The 15,695-nt window shown below is 34.7% G+C and overlaps 1 protein-coding gene across 2 annotated transcripts in view; it reads left to right on the top strand.

Moving 5' to 3' along the window:
• The first annotated feature begins 244 nt into the window (after positions 1-244).
• The window catches only part of BRINP3 (BMP/retinoic acid inducible neural specific 3), a 404,334-nt gene continuing 388,883 nt past the window's right edge, over positions 245-15,695 (top strand). Inside the window, exon 1 of one of the 2 annotated variants that reach the window (XM_060088666.1) lies at positions 245-480. In XM_060088666.1, coding sequence (XP_059944649.1) covers positions 245-480 — 236 coding nt within the window. The remainder of the gene's footprint in view (positions 481-15,695) is intronic. The other variant, XM_060088667.1, reaches the window with a different exon arrangement.

Genomic DNA, 15,695 nt, shown 5'->3' with positions numbered 1-15,695 from the left:
GGCTTGCTGTAACTCAGTGACTTAACTTATTTTCCAATAAATACAAAAAGAACCAAAGTATGAAAGATATACAGCTCTGAAAAAAAATTATTTCAGTTCACTTATTAATCACTTTTGCTATTATCTGATTTAAAACACTGATATTAGATTTTTGAAAAAGGATGGCTAACTAATTGCCTGTGTGTTTTGTCTAGGTGTTGAGGGAAAGCTAAGAGAATGAAGGCTCTAAGTCCCCAGTGGAAGCATGATATGGCGGAGCAGAGCTGGTGCTGAATTGTTCTCTCTGATGGCTCTATGGGAGTGGATAGCACTGAGTCTTCATTGCTGGGTTTTAGCAGTTGCCGCTGTTTCGGATCAGCATGCCACAAGCCCCTTCGACTGGCTCCTCTCTGATAAGGGACCCTTCCATCGTTCACAGGAATACACAGATTTTGTGGACAGAAGCCGGCAGGGATTTAGCACAAGATACAAGATATACAGGTATGAAGCAAAGGGAAAGCAATTACAGAGGTATCTTCCTTGAAGGTGGTGGATAACTAAGTTGCTCTAAGGGAAAGTTGCAGGTGGGAAAGGGTTATTATCAGAAGGGTTATTATTGACCATTTACCATGGTAATGTTTTCTAGTTATTTAAAAGTATTTCTTGTAGATGTAACTTCTTATGGAAAAACTGAATAATGGTGACCACAAGTGCAGAACTCCCAAATTCTTGACTGCTAAACTGCGTAAAGTAAGTTTCAGTTAACTCTGAGGCTGAGTTTATCATTTTAAATACTCAAAATTTATAAGGAAATTTCTTGAATGGCCTTTCCTTTCTACCTTGTATCAGGGTTTGTTACCTTTCTTTAGCTTAAGTGGAAATGGTGTCTTCTACTAGTCACTGAGAAGTTGAGTTGCCTCATCCTTTTTTACCTACAAGGTAATTGCACATTCAGAAGCTGGAGGAAATGGCCAGGGAATACAAAGGAAATGCAGATAAATAGGATGCGGTAACAAAGGCCAAGCAAAAGGAGGAGGCTGAGATATATGGCCTTTAACTTCTACTGTTATTCTGTTTGAATCTAAATAAGTTACGGAAAAGGAGTCATACTCCACCCAAGCCTAGTGAATCCATTAAATAGAGGGGTATACAAGTGGTTGCCTGAATGGATTAGATTGCCTTGATCTATGCCATAAAGAATGTTTTATGAAGGTTATCATATTGGTTTGTTTCTTCAGGATAGAAATGTACAATTCCCAGTGATTGGTTTAGATGTATGCAGAAGCAAAACTTAGTTTTGTATTTGTGCCTGTATCTATGTAGATCCTGTTATATAAATATTTTGTTTTATATGTGCACCAGAGGGCACTGTGCTTCTGGTCTGTATGCAGTCTTTTATACAGCATTGTGAGAAATGTTTAAATCCTATCAGCCATGCATATTTACAGAAGAGACTGAGGGGTACTGAACACGTTCCATAAAGCATCACACAATTATTGCTGTGTGTGTGTGTGTGTGTGTGTCTGTGTATGTATGTGCGCGCACGCTTAAATAAGAAATCCTTTAGTCCAGGTAGTCAGAGCCTGGTCACAAGTGTACAAAAAAGACATTCTACTTTTTTAAATGAAATGACAAATACTAAAGACTTCTTTCTGACATGCAGCAGGAAACAGTCAATATATTATGAGTCCAGCTGTATTCAGTTTTACGTGTTTGTGGGTTTAGCCAGCTTTCTTTCACAAATTGTACCTACTTGAATTTCAGACTGTGAGAATGTCTTCTATTTCAGCATTCTTCCAGAGGATTTTTAACAGTCTGTCAAACAGACTGATGCCAGAGCATGTCTCCATGATCTATGGGCATCTCTGTTGGGAGGTCTGAGATGTTGTCTTGTGTGTGATTGTTGTGGTTCGGCTTATCGGTTGATTGGCTATGAGTTGCAAACATGGCTTGACATGTGTTTAGAGGTTCTAAGCTGAATGAAAGAGACATTTTTTGGATCACCACAGTGGAAGGTAATGAAACATAATGCCTTGGGATTTGTTTGCAAGGCTCATGCGTTCCCTGTAGTTTTCATGGGACTCTGTTCTTAAACACCTTCAATAACCCTCTACTCTTCATCCTTCCTATGTCTTTACCTTTGTGGCTTGAATAAATGTGGATGGAAATTGTTTATTTATAAACAATGGAATAAGATGTCCCTGTCCTCCTGCCTGGACCAGACTACAACTTATATAACCTTTGAAACATTGGCTAATGATGCTATGATCACTGATGGTTGCTATAAAATGGGCAGTATAATATACTCATGAGGACTCTTTTGCCTTGGCACTGTGAGATATTTCATCTGTCCCACTATTTCAGAGAACGCTTATTTGATATAATGGATCTGAGTTCTTCCTGGTGAAGTTGACCTTATTTTTGAGATATTAGAACATCCCAAATCCAAGGATTAGAATAGCTTCCTGGTTTTTGGCTTTATTTTGTTTTTACTTTTGTTTTTAATATTTGTCTTAAAAATAATTATTAGAGACTTTATGTTTCACAGATGTTTACTCTAGTTATATAATTGGTGAATCTGTAAGACATATAGATGAAAAATTAGTATTTTTCCATATTAAGCACTAGATTTATCATTTTAAAAGACCACATAATTTTGAAAAGTGATCAGCCAAATTCTACTAGTGTTTATTATTACTGTCATAAGCTTCTTTATGCTAGGTATTGCGTTGACATAATTTCTGAAATTCTTTAGTTACGAATGTAAAACATATTAAGCCTGTTAAAATAATTAGGTCAAATTTCTTTCCGTTGTCTGTTTTCATTTTATCTTCTTCTTCAGTAACATTTTTCTTTTCACTTCAAATACAGAACAGCAGGATCATAACAACTGAACATTACTAGAACCACAGTCAGGGCTTAAAGAAAAAAAGTACCACTTTTTCTTGATAGGCTGTATTTTTGTCAACTGTCAAAGCTTATGTTTTAAATTGAAGTGTATTATAAAGTATTTTTAGGTTTTATTCTGAAGCTACATTATGACATAAGAGGTGATTATTTTATGAGCAGATCATTGAATTGAAGGCGTAGAATGAGCTTGCTAACACTTAAATTGTTATTTGATTAAATATTAAAAGTTGGATTTTCTGCTATCTTTTAGCTAAAGATTGATAATGGAACTAAGGGTAGGCATTTTAAGTAAGTGTTCTCACTCTTAGAAAGTGGTCTATGCCTAGAGAAATTGTACCCCATTTGAAGCATAGAAAAGGAGCACACTTGGCCCCTTAATAAGCTGGAGCCTTGTGACTACAGTTGTTATGTTCTCGAAACACCCTCAGGCAGTATGCCTACCAGCAAATGCATAATTTTTTCCAGGCCGCGGAAATCCTCGTTCTTTTAACAAGTTATGGAGTTCTGGATGAGGGACACCCTTTTAGTAATCCAGACACCATTATCTTGAACCACAGATATGAATTCTAAGGTCAGATGGGTGGTGATTTTTATTCCCATAAAAGAGACATTTCACATATGTAAATCTTCAGATATGTTGCTAGAAAATAAAAGTCTTTTTTTTTTTTTTTGGCCTAACTTCTACCATTCTTTGCCTAACCACATGTGCAAGTGAATTATGGGGAAATGATGATGCTGCTTTTCTTACAACTTTTAAAAATAATATTAAGATATGTCATATTACTATCACTTAGCTTGCTTCTTCAGAGCAATTTTTGAAAGCAAAATTTGAGTGAGAATAGGAAAAAATTGAAATAAACACGATGCCTCATGGGTCTTCCTGGTAATGTTCCCTGAGAAAAATTTTATTTAAAGAAAGTCTTGGAAAGGATAAGTCAACCTAGAAAAAAATAAGTGTATGGACACTTCATGACAGGGGTTTAATGAAATAGTGTGTGGGGACGAGGCAGGAGCTTTTGAGTAAATGGTTCTGGAATTTGGGTAGCCATATGAGAAAAACAGAAGTGAGGTCTCTTTCCAATACCATATACACAAATCTGCTTTATATGGAATAAGGATCTAAATAAGAAAGGCAAAAATATTAAGTTTCTAGGAGAAAACAGAGGAAAACACTTTCAGATATGTAAGGATTTCTTAGAATAGAAGGTATTAAACAACCAAAAAAACCTGATCAGTCCAGGTATGTTAACATTAATGGGAGTGTAGCCACCAGCAGTATCCTGGATAAATCTCCCAAGCAGAATATAAAGTGAAAGAAGCACAACAGGAAAACTTTGCACATAGAATGATTCTATTATATGAGGTTCACAAAACAGATACAACTAATTTACACTGTTTAGATATGCATAACTAAAGACGGTTGGTAAAACCTTAAAAAAAAAAAACCAAGAAAATGACTATAATAAAAAGCAAGGAAATGACTATAATAAAAATCAAGATAGAAGTTATCTCCAAGAGGAAAGGAGAAGGATGGGATTTTCAGGGGAGAACATGAGGGATTTCTAAAATAATGACAATACTCAATTTCTTAAACTGGATAGTTGTTACACTGGTGTTAATTAGACCCTAAATATTTTAGACAATTCGTGTAGATTTTACATTTCATAAAATAAAATATTTAAAAAGTAAGTGAATATTGTGTCAGCTCTGAATTGAAAAACTGGAGTCCTCAAATTAAGTATATTAATTAATCCCTTTGAATTATTCCCCAGTTCAATATTTACTATTAAAGTTTATGAAGGCCTTTTATATTCCATAGAAATGTTCAATATGTGAATAAGATATGCCCCAATACAAAATTATATTTTGGTATATATACATACATTCTTATACAAAAGTAAAACTTTTGCTTGTTGTTGTTTACAAAGACCTTCCATTTTTTCATATGTGATTTTAACTGTAGTCTTTTATTGATGGTATTATTATATCAATTTCAAAAAGTTAACATTCAGAGATTTTAAATAGCATGTCTATAAACAGTAAATGTTAAAAAAATAATTAAAACCCATATTTTAAAATTTAAATTCAATAATCATCTTACCACAATTAAAAAAAAAACAAAAACAAAAGCCCCCATAGATAACTGACTACATCTTTGGCTTTAAATCTTCTGATAGGTAAAAACAAATCTATTGGACAACTTGTGTTTCTTTCTATGTTCACATATATTAGTCAGTTTTGCTTAGTAAATATATCCTTGATCTAATCTACATCCTTTGTTGTTGACAGAGATCTAATAAAACTGTGTTAGATTGTTACAGTCAATGCTCCTGGTGAATCAGACCTCTCTATCTCAGCAACCTTGTGTATTCCGTCCATTATTGGCTTTGGGCTTGGCCTTCCCTTGTCAATGTAACATCAGCAAATATGATGCAAGCAGAAGCTTACAAAAGTGCTTGTGCACTGGATTTGCCCTGAATCTGATCTGAAACCACCCTGTGAAGTTCACTCTGGACCAGTAGAGCAGGAGAGGCCACATGGAACAGAGAGGAACCAGGCCAATTGATGTTCTTTGGACCTGATAGCCACCAGACAGAAACAATCACTGGACAAGTGAGGCCATCTTATGTTAGTCAACCCAGGTGAACTGGTAGAAAATAGAAACCACATTAGTGACCCTAGGCATACTGGAAGAACCAAACAGCTGAGCCCAGCCAGTACTGCTCATTCATTCACAGAATCATTAATAAACAGACACAAAATCTTGCTCTAAGCCTCTAAGTTTTGGGAAGGTTTTCTGTGTACTGCATATAATTGATACAAGTATTTTTCATCAGGAATATAAATTGGGCAGGTATTTATTAATGATATAAATAATGTGAAATGGTAATTATATTATTTATGAAGAGCTTTATTTAAGAATGTATACAATTTTTTTTAAACGTACAGTGCTATATATGAATTGCATCTGAATAAAACTGGAAGCAGAAAAAAGAACATGGAAATAAAACTACAGAGAAGATTAAAAAAAAGAATGTATACATTTTTTTAAATTAAAAAAGAAGGGGGGCTTCCCTGGTGGCGCAGTGGTTGAGAGTCCGCCTGCCGATGCAGGGGACACGGGTTCGTGTCCCGGTCCGGGAAGATCCCACATGCCGCGGAGCGGCTCGCCTGTGAGCCGTGGCCGCCGAGCCTGCGCGTCTGGAGCCTGTGCTCCGCAACGGGAGAGGCCACAGCAGTGAGAGGCCCGCGTACCGCAAAAAAAAAAAAAAAAAAGGAAGGGGATTCTGGTTTAAAATGTCTTCTAAATAGCAATTCCTTACAGAATCACTTCAAATTTCCTACTAAAATAGTATGAATCCATGGGGGTAAGGGGGACTGAAAACTCACAACAACACAATCACTATGGTTGGTATTTAACTCTCTGCCAGAATATGAGAGGCATTTCAGTGGTTATAAGAATCAATGATTAGCAAACATATTTTAATGCTTAAGATAGAGCAAGCCTAATAGTCTTGACAAAGGTGACACTTACCTTAAATACAGGTGGGAACTACATCATTACTATCAGCTACCTACTCAGAAACCCAGAGTTGTCACCTAATAGAAACTATGCAGCCCTCTACTGCAGAACCCTGCTTTGTGATGTAACCAAAGTATAAATAATCATCTTTCTTTCACACTACATTTGGTGATAGCAGTTCCCAAGAATAGCGTGGTAGGTAGATATTTTGCCAGATAAATATGTCCTATGCAATTATTTGGGAAATACTTATACTAAAAAATAAAAATTAAATTCTAATAAATTAGAATTAAAAAAATTTAAATTCTAATTTAACTGGTTGCCATATATTTTATTTGCAAAATCTGGCCACTCTAGGAGGAAATAAATGATTACTGACATTGATGATTATGTATCGGTGACAAGGACTCTCAGAAGTGAATTTGGAACAGGAAAGGAAAGAGCCCAGAATGGTTGGAAAGTTTTATAGATTTTTCCTTACATTTTTCTATAATAGTATGTGGAATTCATATGATCGGGCAAAATACTAAATGTCATTAAAATATTAGGATGAGACATACGTTACTTGAAAAACCACTTCCAAATAATTAACAGTAAAATTATGAGAATTTACCAGGATTATTTAAATAAAAGTTTTTAAAAATGAAGTATATTCTCTCTTTGAGCGTTAACACCTAGTTTAAAAATAATTGTAATAAAACAGCTTTATATCACAAGTAAGAACTATAAAATGAGTCAGTAGTGTTCTATGGAACATATATATAGTGTAGACTAAGAAAGGGGTAACAATGGAACTAAATACTGTGCTTTCATTATGTGATTGTGCTTTCACATGTCGTTTAATTTTCCAGACAACCCTCATATAAAAATTCCCAATTTACCGATTAACAAAATAAAAACATAAACCTGTTGCCCTTTTGTTTACCCCTCCTATCCCTGAATATCTGTCCTTAAACTTATGATATTGCTCTAAAATCACCTGTTGACTGCTCTGAACTATGAATGCCTTGGAGGCAGGACCTTTCTGCTTTCTATTTTATATTTAAAATTTTATACACCTTATTTTATTTCTATATTTTTATTTGTCTTTATATTCCTAGAGAGAGCAGTTGCTCAGTCATCAGAAGCATCGGCTTTAGATTTGGGCTGCTTGGTTTCAAAGCCAGCGCTCATTGCATTGAAAATATCCTCTCTTGAATGTAAGCAAGGAGACACGAATTGTTTCTGTCTTTGTCACTAACCAACTGTGTTACCTCAGATTTAGAAATTAATTTCTCAGACCTCAGTATCCTCTTTTGTAAAATTAAGGGTGCTCTAGATCTCTAACGATCTTTTGTGTTATCAACTTCAAAGCTTGTGAGCCCAAAAGCAAAATGGAAAATGTCAGAACAAATACATGGCATGAAAACAAAAATCAACACTTGTTAATTCTTCTATCTGCATTCTTCTGTCTTTTGTAAAAGACACTTATAAATGCTTTTAAAAAATAATATCTAAGAATGTCTCATAATACTCTGTGTTCATTTGTACTTAAACATAAATTTTGTAATAATTTCCCTTTTCTTCATCACTCCAATTCTTTTCTATTTTGTATATGTTATATTGAAGAGGCTATACAGAGAATAAAGCTATTTTTCCTAGTTGGTTGATTTTCTATAAATCCTTCCATTAGTCTGTTAGCACACTTTACAGTCAGTGATAGATTAAGGAGAGTATTCTAGGTAGTGATTTTATAAATAACCTAAATTAATTGAATACATCTATTAAACAACTCTATTTACATCTCTAACTTTGAGATTAAACCATAAAATAATTTTTTGTTACTTAATTCTAGTTCATAATCAGATATGCATATGAATTCATACTTTATTCTTTAGTTGACATTGGAAAAATTTCAGTCAGGAATAATATAGAAATAGTAATTCAAGGCTTTAGGAATTATCGAATTTCAGGAAAGCTAGTTCTTAATGAGGATTGTATTATAATCATGATCATAAATAAGATACATGCTTTGTAACAATTAATAGAATTTATAAATAATATTTAGTTTAATAGTGCATTCATGTTTGTTTCTATTAAAATGAAAAAATGAACAGAACTTCTAGTTCACACAATTATTTACAAAAGAGGAAATAACAATTGATTTTTTGGCATTCAGACAAATAAATTATTTGATTAATTCTCTCTCTAGTTTCATCTTACCAAGCATTCTGATACTTCACAGCCTTTATTTCAGTGGTCTTCTTACAAATTTAATTGCCAAAATTATCAGTGTTGTTTTCTTTTGTTATCATTGTTCTGAGGCATTTGAATTGCTAGCATGCATTTTTGTTGTTGTTGTTGTTGAGCACTATTCCAAAAATGCAAAATTTTAAACTAGAGAAAAAAGCTGAGTAATACTAGTTTTTTTTAGGGGTTTCCTTGGCTTTTTCCTTGAGTGTGTGTGTACTGTGTGTATTTAAAAGGACTGTTATGAAAAAAAAAGTCATTTGCATTATATTTCTCATTGTAAGAAAAGGTCCTAAAATAGCATTTATTATGTCTTCTCTGCTTTAATATAAAATAAAGTAATTGCTATTTAATTGCAATACTTTAAAAAAATTTCCAACTTTTAAAATATTAGTCATAGGGCTTCCCTGGTGGCGCAGTGGTTGAGAGTCCGCCTGCCGATGCAGGGGACGTGGGTTCGTGCCCCAGTCCGGGAGGATCCCATGTGTCGTGGAGCGGCTGGGTCCGTGAGCCATGGCCGCTGGGCCTGCGCGTCCGGAGCCTGTGCTCCGCGGCGGGAGAGGCCACAACAGTGAGAGGCCCGCATACCACAAAAAAAAAAAAAAAAAAAATTAGTCATAAAATTAAGGTTAGGTTATTATCTCTTTTATTTTAACAAGCATGTAATATGAATTACAGCAAAAGATTACTCACCTTCATATTATACCTTCCAAAGTTAAAGCTGAAATTTATACTGAATATTTATGGTTTTTAATAGAGTTTATTCAATATCTATAATTAAATCATTCTTTTATAGAAGTAGCAAGTTTTATTTTTTTGAAATTACTTTTTCTATAAATTGCTTATTTTCCCCATTATTTTCGACTGGAATCATAATTCCATAATCTGCCTTAGGTTGTAAAAATTATCCAGTGAAATTCATTTGGCCTAGAGAAGAGTTTTACATCAGTTAATTAGTAATATTTATTAGTGGAATTTGCCTCAGACTGAAGTGATATATGAAATACATAGATGTTCAGCAAATGTTGGTTGAAAAAAATTACTCAGAGTGTTCATATAGTCTTAATTTTCCTTTCATCTATTTCTCTAAATATTCCAGTAAACAAAGGCAATGTAAAACATGTACTATTTATTATATCAAAAAAACCCTAATATTTATTAATAAACCATTTTAGTTTAAGTGTAAAAGCTTATAACCTTGATTATAGGCACAGGAGACATTTTCATGCTCTGCTTACCATTAAACAATTAGTAAAGCTTTTCTGAATGTTTTACCCATAGTCAAGAAACAGAGATTCCACAATATTTGGAAGTAGTTCATTTATGTAAAAGTTTATTGTGAAGCATCAGTACCTCAAAACCTCACTGTGTATGTTCCACAGATATATGATTACTTTTGTGTCTGTCTCTACTTTTTTTTAGTAATCTTCTCTTTTCCACATAGGTGCAGGCTCCCTGTTCTCTTCCTTTTTGACACAGTTGAAAAGAGGCAGAGAGAATGGCCTTGCCATTCATTTGCAAGTCCTTTTTCTAACAGACATTTCCTTGGCTGCTCACTTAAATAGATATTAGCAGCTCACTAATTAAACTACCTCCCTGTCAGCCTGAAATTAGCAAAGGCTCTGTTTGTCTGTGGCCTTGTATGCTGTCCTATCTTAAAGACACACACTACTATTATCCCAAAGCAGAATAGAACATTAGATTTAAATAAACACACCCATTTAAAGTTATAAAGTATTTCCTCACAAAATATAATCTTTCAAGGATTATCCATTGTATAAAAAGTGCTTTTTATAGTCATCACTAAATTCATTACACATAAGAATACTTCTTCACATTTATTATAAAAAACAAAGGGATAATAACTTTCTTTGCATTTATCTTTTCAGAAGATAGACTGTTTTAAATATAAAATCAAAGATTCGAACAATTAAAAATGCTCTCGGGCCTCCCTGGTGGCGCAAGTGGTTGAGAGTCCGCCTGCCGATGCAGGGGATACGGGTTCGTGCCCCGGTCTGGGAGGATCCCATATGCCGCGGAGCGGCTGGGCCCGTGAGCCATGGCCGCTGAGCCTGCGCGTCCGGAGCCTGCGCGTCCGGAGCCTGTGCTCCGCAACGGGGGAGGCCACAACAGTGAGAGGCCCGCATACCGAAAAAAAAAAAAAAAAAAAAAAATGCTCTTAATATTCATCTATTCAAATTAATGATATTTAGCTCATGCTGTATAATCTCCATCTATAATATTACTGTCAAGTGGTCATCAACCCTTTCTTTAAATGTTTCCAATGATTGAGAACTCACTCCATCCCAAGACAACTGAATCAATGGATGAACACTTATGACTCTTGAGAATGCCTTCCTGGTGAAGAGCCAGAATCTGTGAGCTTGCATCTTCTAACTACTGTACCAAATCTACCTCTTCGTCGTTTATTTACATCATAGTACCCAGGTGTGCTATTAATCTTTAGTTTTGCAGAAATCATACTGCTCTGTGTATGGCACAGTTTGACTCTCCTACTGCTGAGAGGACTGCCTGTGTGTCCATATCTCATTGAATGTAATATAAAAACATTTTGGCCCCATTTGACAGATCTATCAAGAATTTTCTGTTCTTGAACATTGTAATCCAACATCCGCGTGTATTTCAAATCTGCACATTTGAAAAGAATGTCTCGTATGTATTCATTTGCATTAGTGATAAAAAATTATAGATGAATAAGAGTGAAAACAGATCTCTCAACCACATCATGAGAAACCCTCCAACTAGATAAATTTCAGTTTTTGTAATGTTCAAAGCCCTTTATCAACAATTTCAAAATCCCAAAGTTCTGAAGATGAGCCTTTTTTCTGTTAGCACATTTGGTTTCAAAACCTGCCCTGCCCTGGACAGACGTGAGGCTATAGTTTTTATTTTTGTACTTAATGCAAATATTCATATGTTGCATTTTAGGGACACTGAGGTATTTAATTATGGCTTGATGGTTTAGACTCCACTGAGGCTATAACATAAGGTATATATACCTTATATATATACCTCATTTTCCCTCTAAAGTCTGAAAAACTCTGAACTCAGATGCATTTGACTTCAAGGACTTCTGATAAAGCCCTGTGGCTCTGTATTAACTTCCAGGCTTTTCTCTAGCTTCCCCATTAGGATATTACTTTTGACCCTGTTAAAATGCGAACAAGGCACAGTTGGATCCCACAGGGCGTGCTTCATGGCCTCAGGTGTGCTGGGCAGGGAAGGAGTAAGTGCGAGTCTAGATGGAGGGGCTGGGAGAGCGTGATCTGGGATGTGCTGAGCGTCTGGGGAGGCTCAGAGGACGGAGAATGGAGCCTGAGGTGCTGTTGCTGGCACCTCTCTTCCCAGAGGCAGCCTGATCTTGTGGGGATATCAGGAGTTATACCGGGCAGCAGAGGATTCCTGGGATGAGAACCACTTGGGTACCCCAGATGCCAGAGGCCCCTGGTCCCAGACGCATCTGTAAGGAGCCTGGTTCACACCACCTATCAAACAAACCCCAATCCTCCTCCACACCTCCCCTGTAACACACAGATATTTTACAGAATACTGACTTATTTGTTGATCTATTAGGTTAAAAATGCCATCTATGGAGGAAATTAAACAGATTTTCCTATTCTTCATTTTCCAACTTTTCAAACATGTATGAAATGCAATCTAGGACACTCCTTTTCCATTTTAAACGTTGAAATTATATTTGCAGATCCTTATTTTTATGTTGTGACCTTGTAATCCTTATACTCTATTGAAAAGTTTTTAAATCTTTTTTTTTTTCCTTTGACCTTTAACTTAGAGTTAAACTACTTATTTTGGGGCATTATATTGATTTAATCCTGCCCATAGAATAGAGAGATAAAGGAACTAAGAGTAGGATAGAAAATGAATTGGCATTATAGAACTAAGGTTTCAGGCCTGTATCTATCATTTAGTTTTTGTGTAAACGTATAAAATTGTAACACCCCTCCTTGTCTGTGAGTCATCATCTAGTAAATGAGGATGACAGGAAATTCTGTAAGTTTATTTCTCACCATGAGATTCCATTGAAGCAGAGTCCTTGCCTGGTATCTTTTTGACAGAAACTATTTCATAAATGTTAATGATCATGAACGATTTTATTGCTGCATATAGAAATTAAATGTTTGTAAATATGCTGTAGAACTGACTGCATAGTTTTTCTTTAGGATCAATATTTGAATTTGTTTTGAACATAATTTTGTGATTTAAAGACTTTTACTTAGTGAGCATCGTGTCTGAACGTAAAGATCTCAGATTTTTCTAGAATTTCTAAAGTTCATGTGTAATTTTTCAAGATAAATAATCTTAGTTGCTTCTAAAAGGAGAATGATATTGAAATAATCTAAGATACATGAACTAAAAACTTAAATCTGTTGGAAGGTAAAGAAATTTCCATTGTTGACCCTGCCATGATAATTTAGTTACTATGTAGTTTTAGCAAATCATGTGAGATTTTTTTTTATTTTATAAAGAATCCAAATAGTTGCTTCCTATAATCAAACTCTAAACATTCAATGAATGCATTTTACATTATATTTTAGCTTTCAAAAATGCTTTTTGGTATCTGCTTAAGGAATTGTAGTCTAGTAAGATTCTTAAATGTTATGTTATATTTGCATATTTCAGATTAAAGCAGTTTGATTCAAAGTATTTTCCTGAAAAAACTAAGGCATGGTGAGTATTCCTTTCATTTCACCAATGGAAAAAAAATTCAAATGAGAGTAGAAATATTGGCTCGGGACACGGGAACTTAATACCTTGAGTCCTGTTTTTGTCCCTATTTATGGACTCAGTTTCCTTATTAGAGGAAACAGGACTTATTGTTGTTATGATATGAGGTTAGTATTATATTTCATAAGACAGATTCTGTACCCCTATTTCTGGCATCTTAACCATCAAAATTGGGCTCATACTTTAACCCTTCCTTGGCACTCTTCACATTTTGAGTTTTACTGTTCAGGCCTTACATTCAAGTTATCTTCTTTCTGCTTCTGGCCTCAGTAATACTCATAAATTAGATCATCAAACAGTTAAACATCTTTCTACCATTAATTCATTCAAAATACGCACACACACACACACACACACATACACACACATCTTATTATAGGAAATAGTAGTGAACTGTTACTTCTGTCTTAGAAGAAACTTTTTTTTTTAACTGAGGCATAATCGATATATATATACAATTGATTATATATATACTTGATTATGTTAGTTTCAGATGTACAGCATTATTATTTGATATTTGTACACATTGCAAAATGACCACTATGATAATTCTAATCAACAGTCATTACAATATGTAGTCACAAAATTTTTTTTCTTGTGATAAGGGGTCTTAAGGTCCACCGTCTCAGCAACCTCCAAACAAGAAATACAGTATTATTAACTATAGTCACCATGCTGTATGTTACTCTTGATCTGGATTTTGACATATCCCTTATATTTGGTTAAATATAAAGGAGTCTTATGCCATGCTTTTGTTATTTTAAACTTCAAAATAAATTAAAACTGGAAACTGAAACCACATTAGGGTACTGGAGTTATATAAAAACACTTTATATTAATATAGCCAATTTCAGCTGAAATAGTCTTCATTTCTTCTTTATTGGAATATTCATATGAACATCATGCCTACTTATGAATAAAACATTTTTCTTTCCTTCGAAGAGTAAAAGGTAGAGTGTACGGGAAGTCACTTTCACCTTTACGTCTGCTGCCCTGAATGATTTCAGAGTCAGAAGGAAAGAAACATACTCACTTCCAAGCCTCTCTTGTTCTGTGTCTTCACACACACACACACACACACACACACACACACACACACACACACACACACACACACACACACCTACCTCTAAATATGGTACCGTTAAACAAAGTAGATAGAAGGTATGATTTCAAATCAGAAAAGACTTGGCCACTTCCTCCTTTGCCATAGGCAACCAGGGCAAAAATGAATATAGGTAATTCTCAAAAGTCTAGTGAAATTGGTCTCTGGAATCCGAGATTGGTGGATCCTGTAAAGAAGAACAAGGAACTCCTACAACAGGACTGGCGTTAACCTGTCTTTTACTCCTGTGTCACTTAGATTGCATTGATAGCTAAGAGTGCATCACTGTTAACCTTTCTTGGGAGGAAACATCTATTCCTGGTGAGTGCCCTGCTCCTCAAATGGCAGGGGTAATGACCTGTTTGTATCTGTGCTGGACCAGCACGTATCTCAGACAAAACTGCTGTTCACAATTCATTTAAGGAGTTGGATTTAGTATATACTGGCATTTTCTAAATGTGGATAGAATCTTTGTGAAAATCATCCCAGTGATTTTAAATATGAAGGTACATAAGGGATTTCATGTAAAAAGGCCTCAGTCTCAGCATAGGCTACCAGTTTAATCTAACAATGGAGTTCTACAGGTAAAATGTAAGTTTCCCCAAAGTAAGGACATATGTCTTTTTGACAAAGTAATTCTGAAAATATTGTTAATAAACACTTTTGTGGCCTTGATTTTAGTACAGTTTACATACAGAGAGGGGTGATAAGACAGAGCAAGAGAAGAAGAGAAATAGAGAATCGTTATAGGGTCATCTAGTGTCTAAAATGAATATACGGCTTAAAATTATATTTAGGGTTCATTTCTATGTTGTTTTCTAACAAAATAACACTCTTTTGGTTACTTTTGTAATTTTTGTTGAAACATCTAAAGGTTGTACTTAATATTATATAAGGATCAAAAAGTGATTCTAAAATAACTCTTGGACTTTGAAGAGACCTTAGGGATTATTAATTTGGAATCTCATTTTACAGTTTTGATTTTATTATATCTTGAGGAGTGAAGCATATACTTTCACAAAATACCTCTGTATAAGTGTGGCCCCCTAAATTTGTTTTAGATGACTTCTGTAGTTGTACTACATATCTTACAAGGAAAAAAATTATAATAAAATCCTGTGGAGCATTATTTTTTAAAATATTTACTTCTCCTCAATGTATTTTATTGTCCACAGTTTATTA

Source organism: Mesoplodon densirostris, chromosome 2 (genome assembly GCF_025265405.1).
Source record: "Mesoplodon densirostris isolate mMesDen1 chromosome 2, mMesDen1 primary haplotype, whole genome shotgun sequence".
In the NCBI taxonomy this organism is placed as follows: Eukaryota; Metazoa; Chordata; class Mammalia; order Artiodactyla; family Ziphiidae; genus Mesoplodon; species Mesoplodon densirostris.
This window is presented reverse-complemented; position numbering and strand designations above follow the sequence as displayed.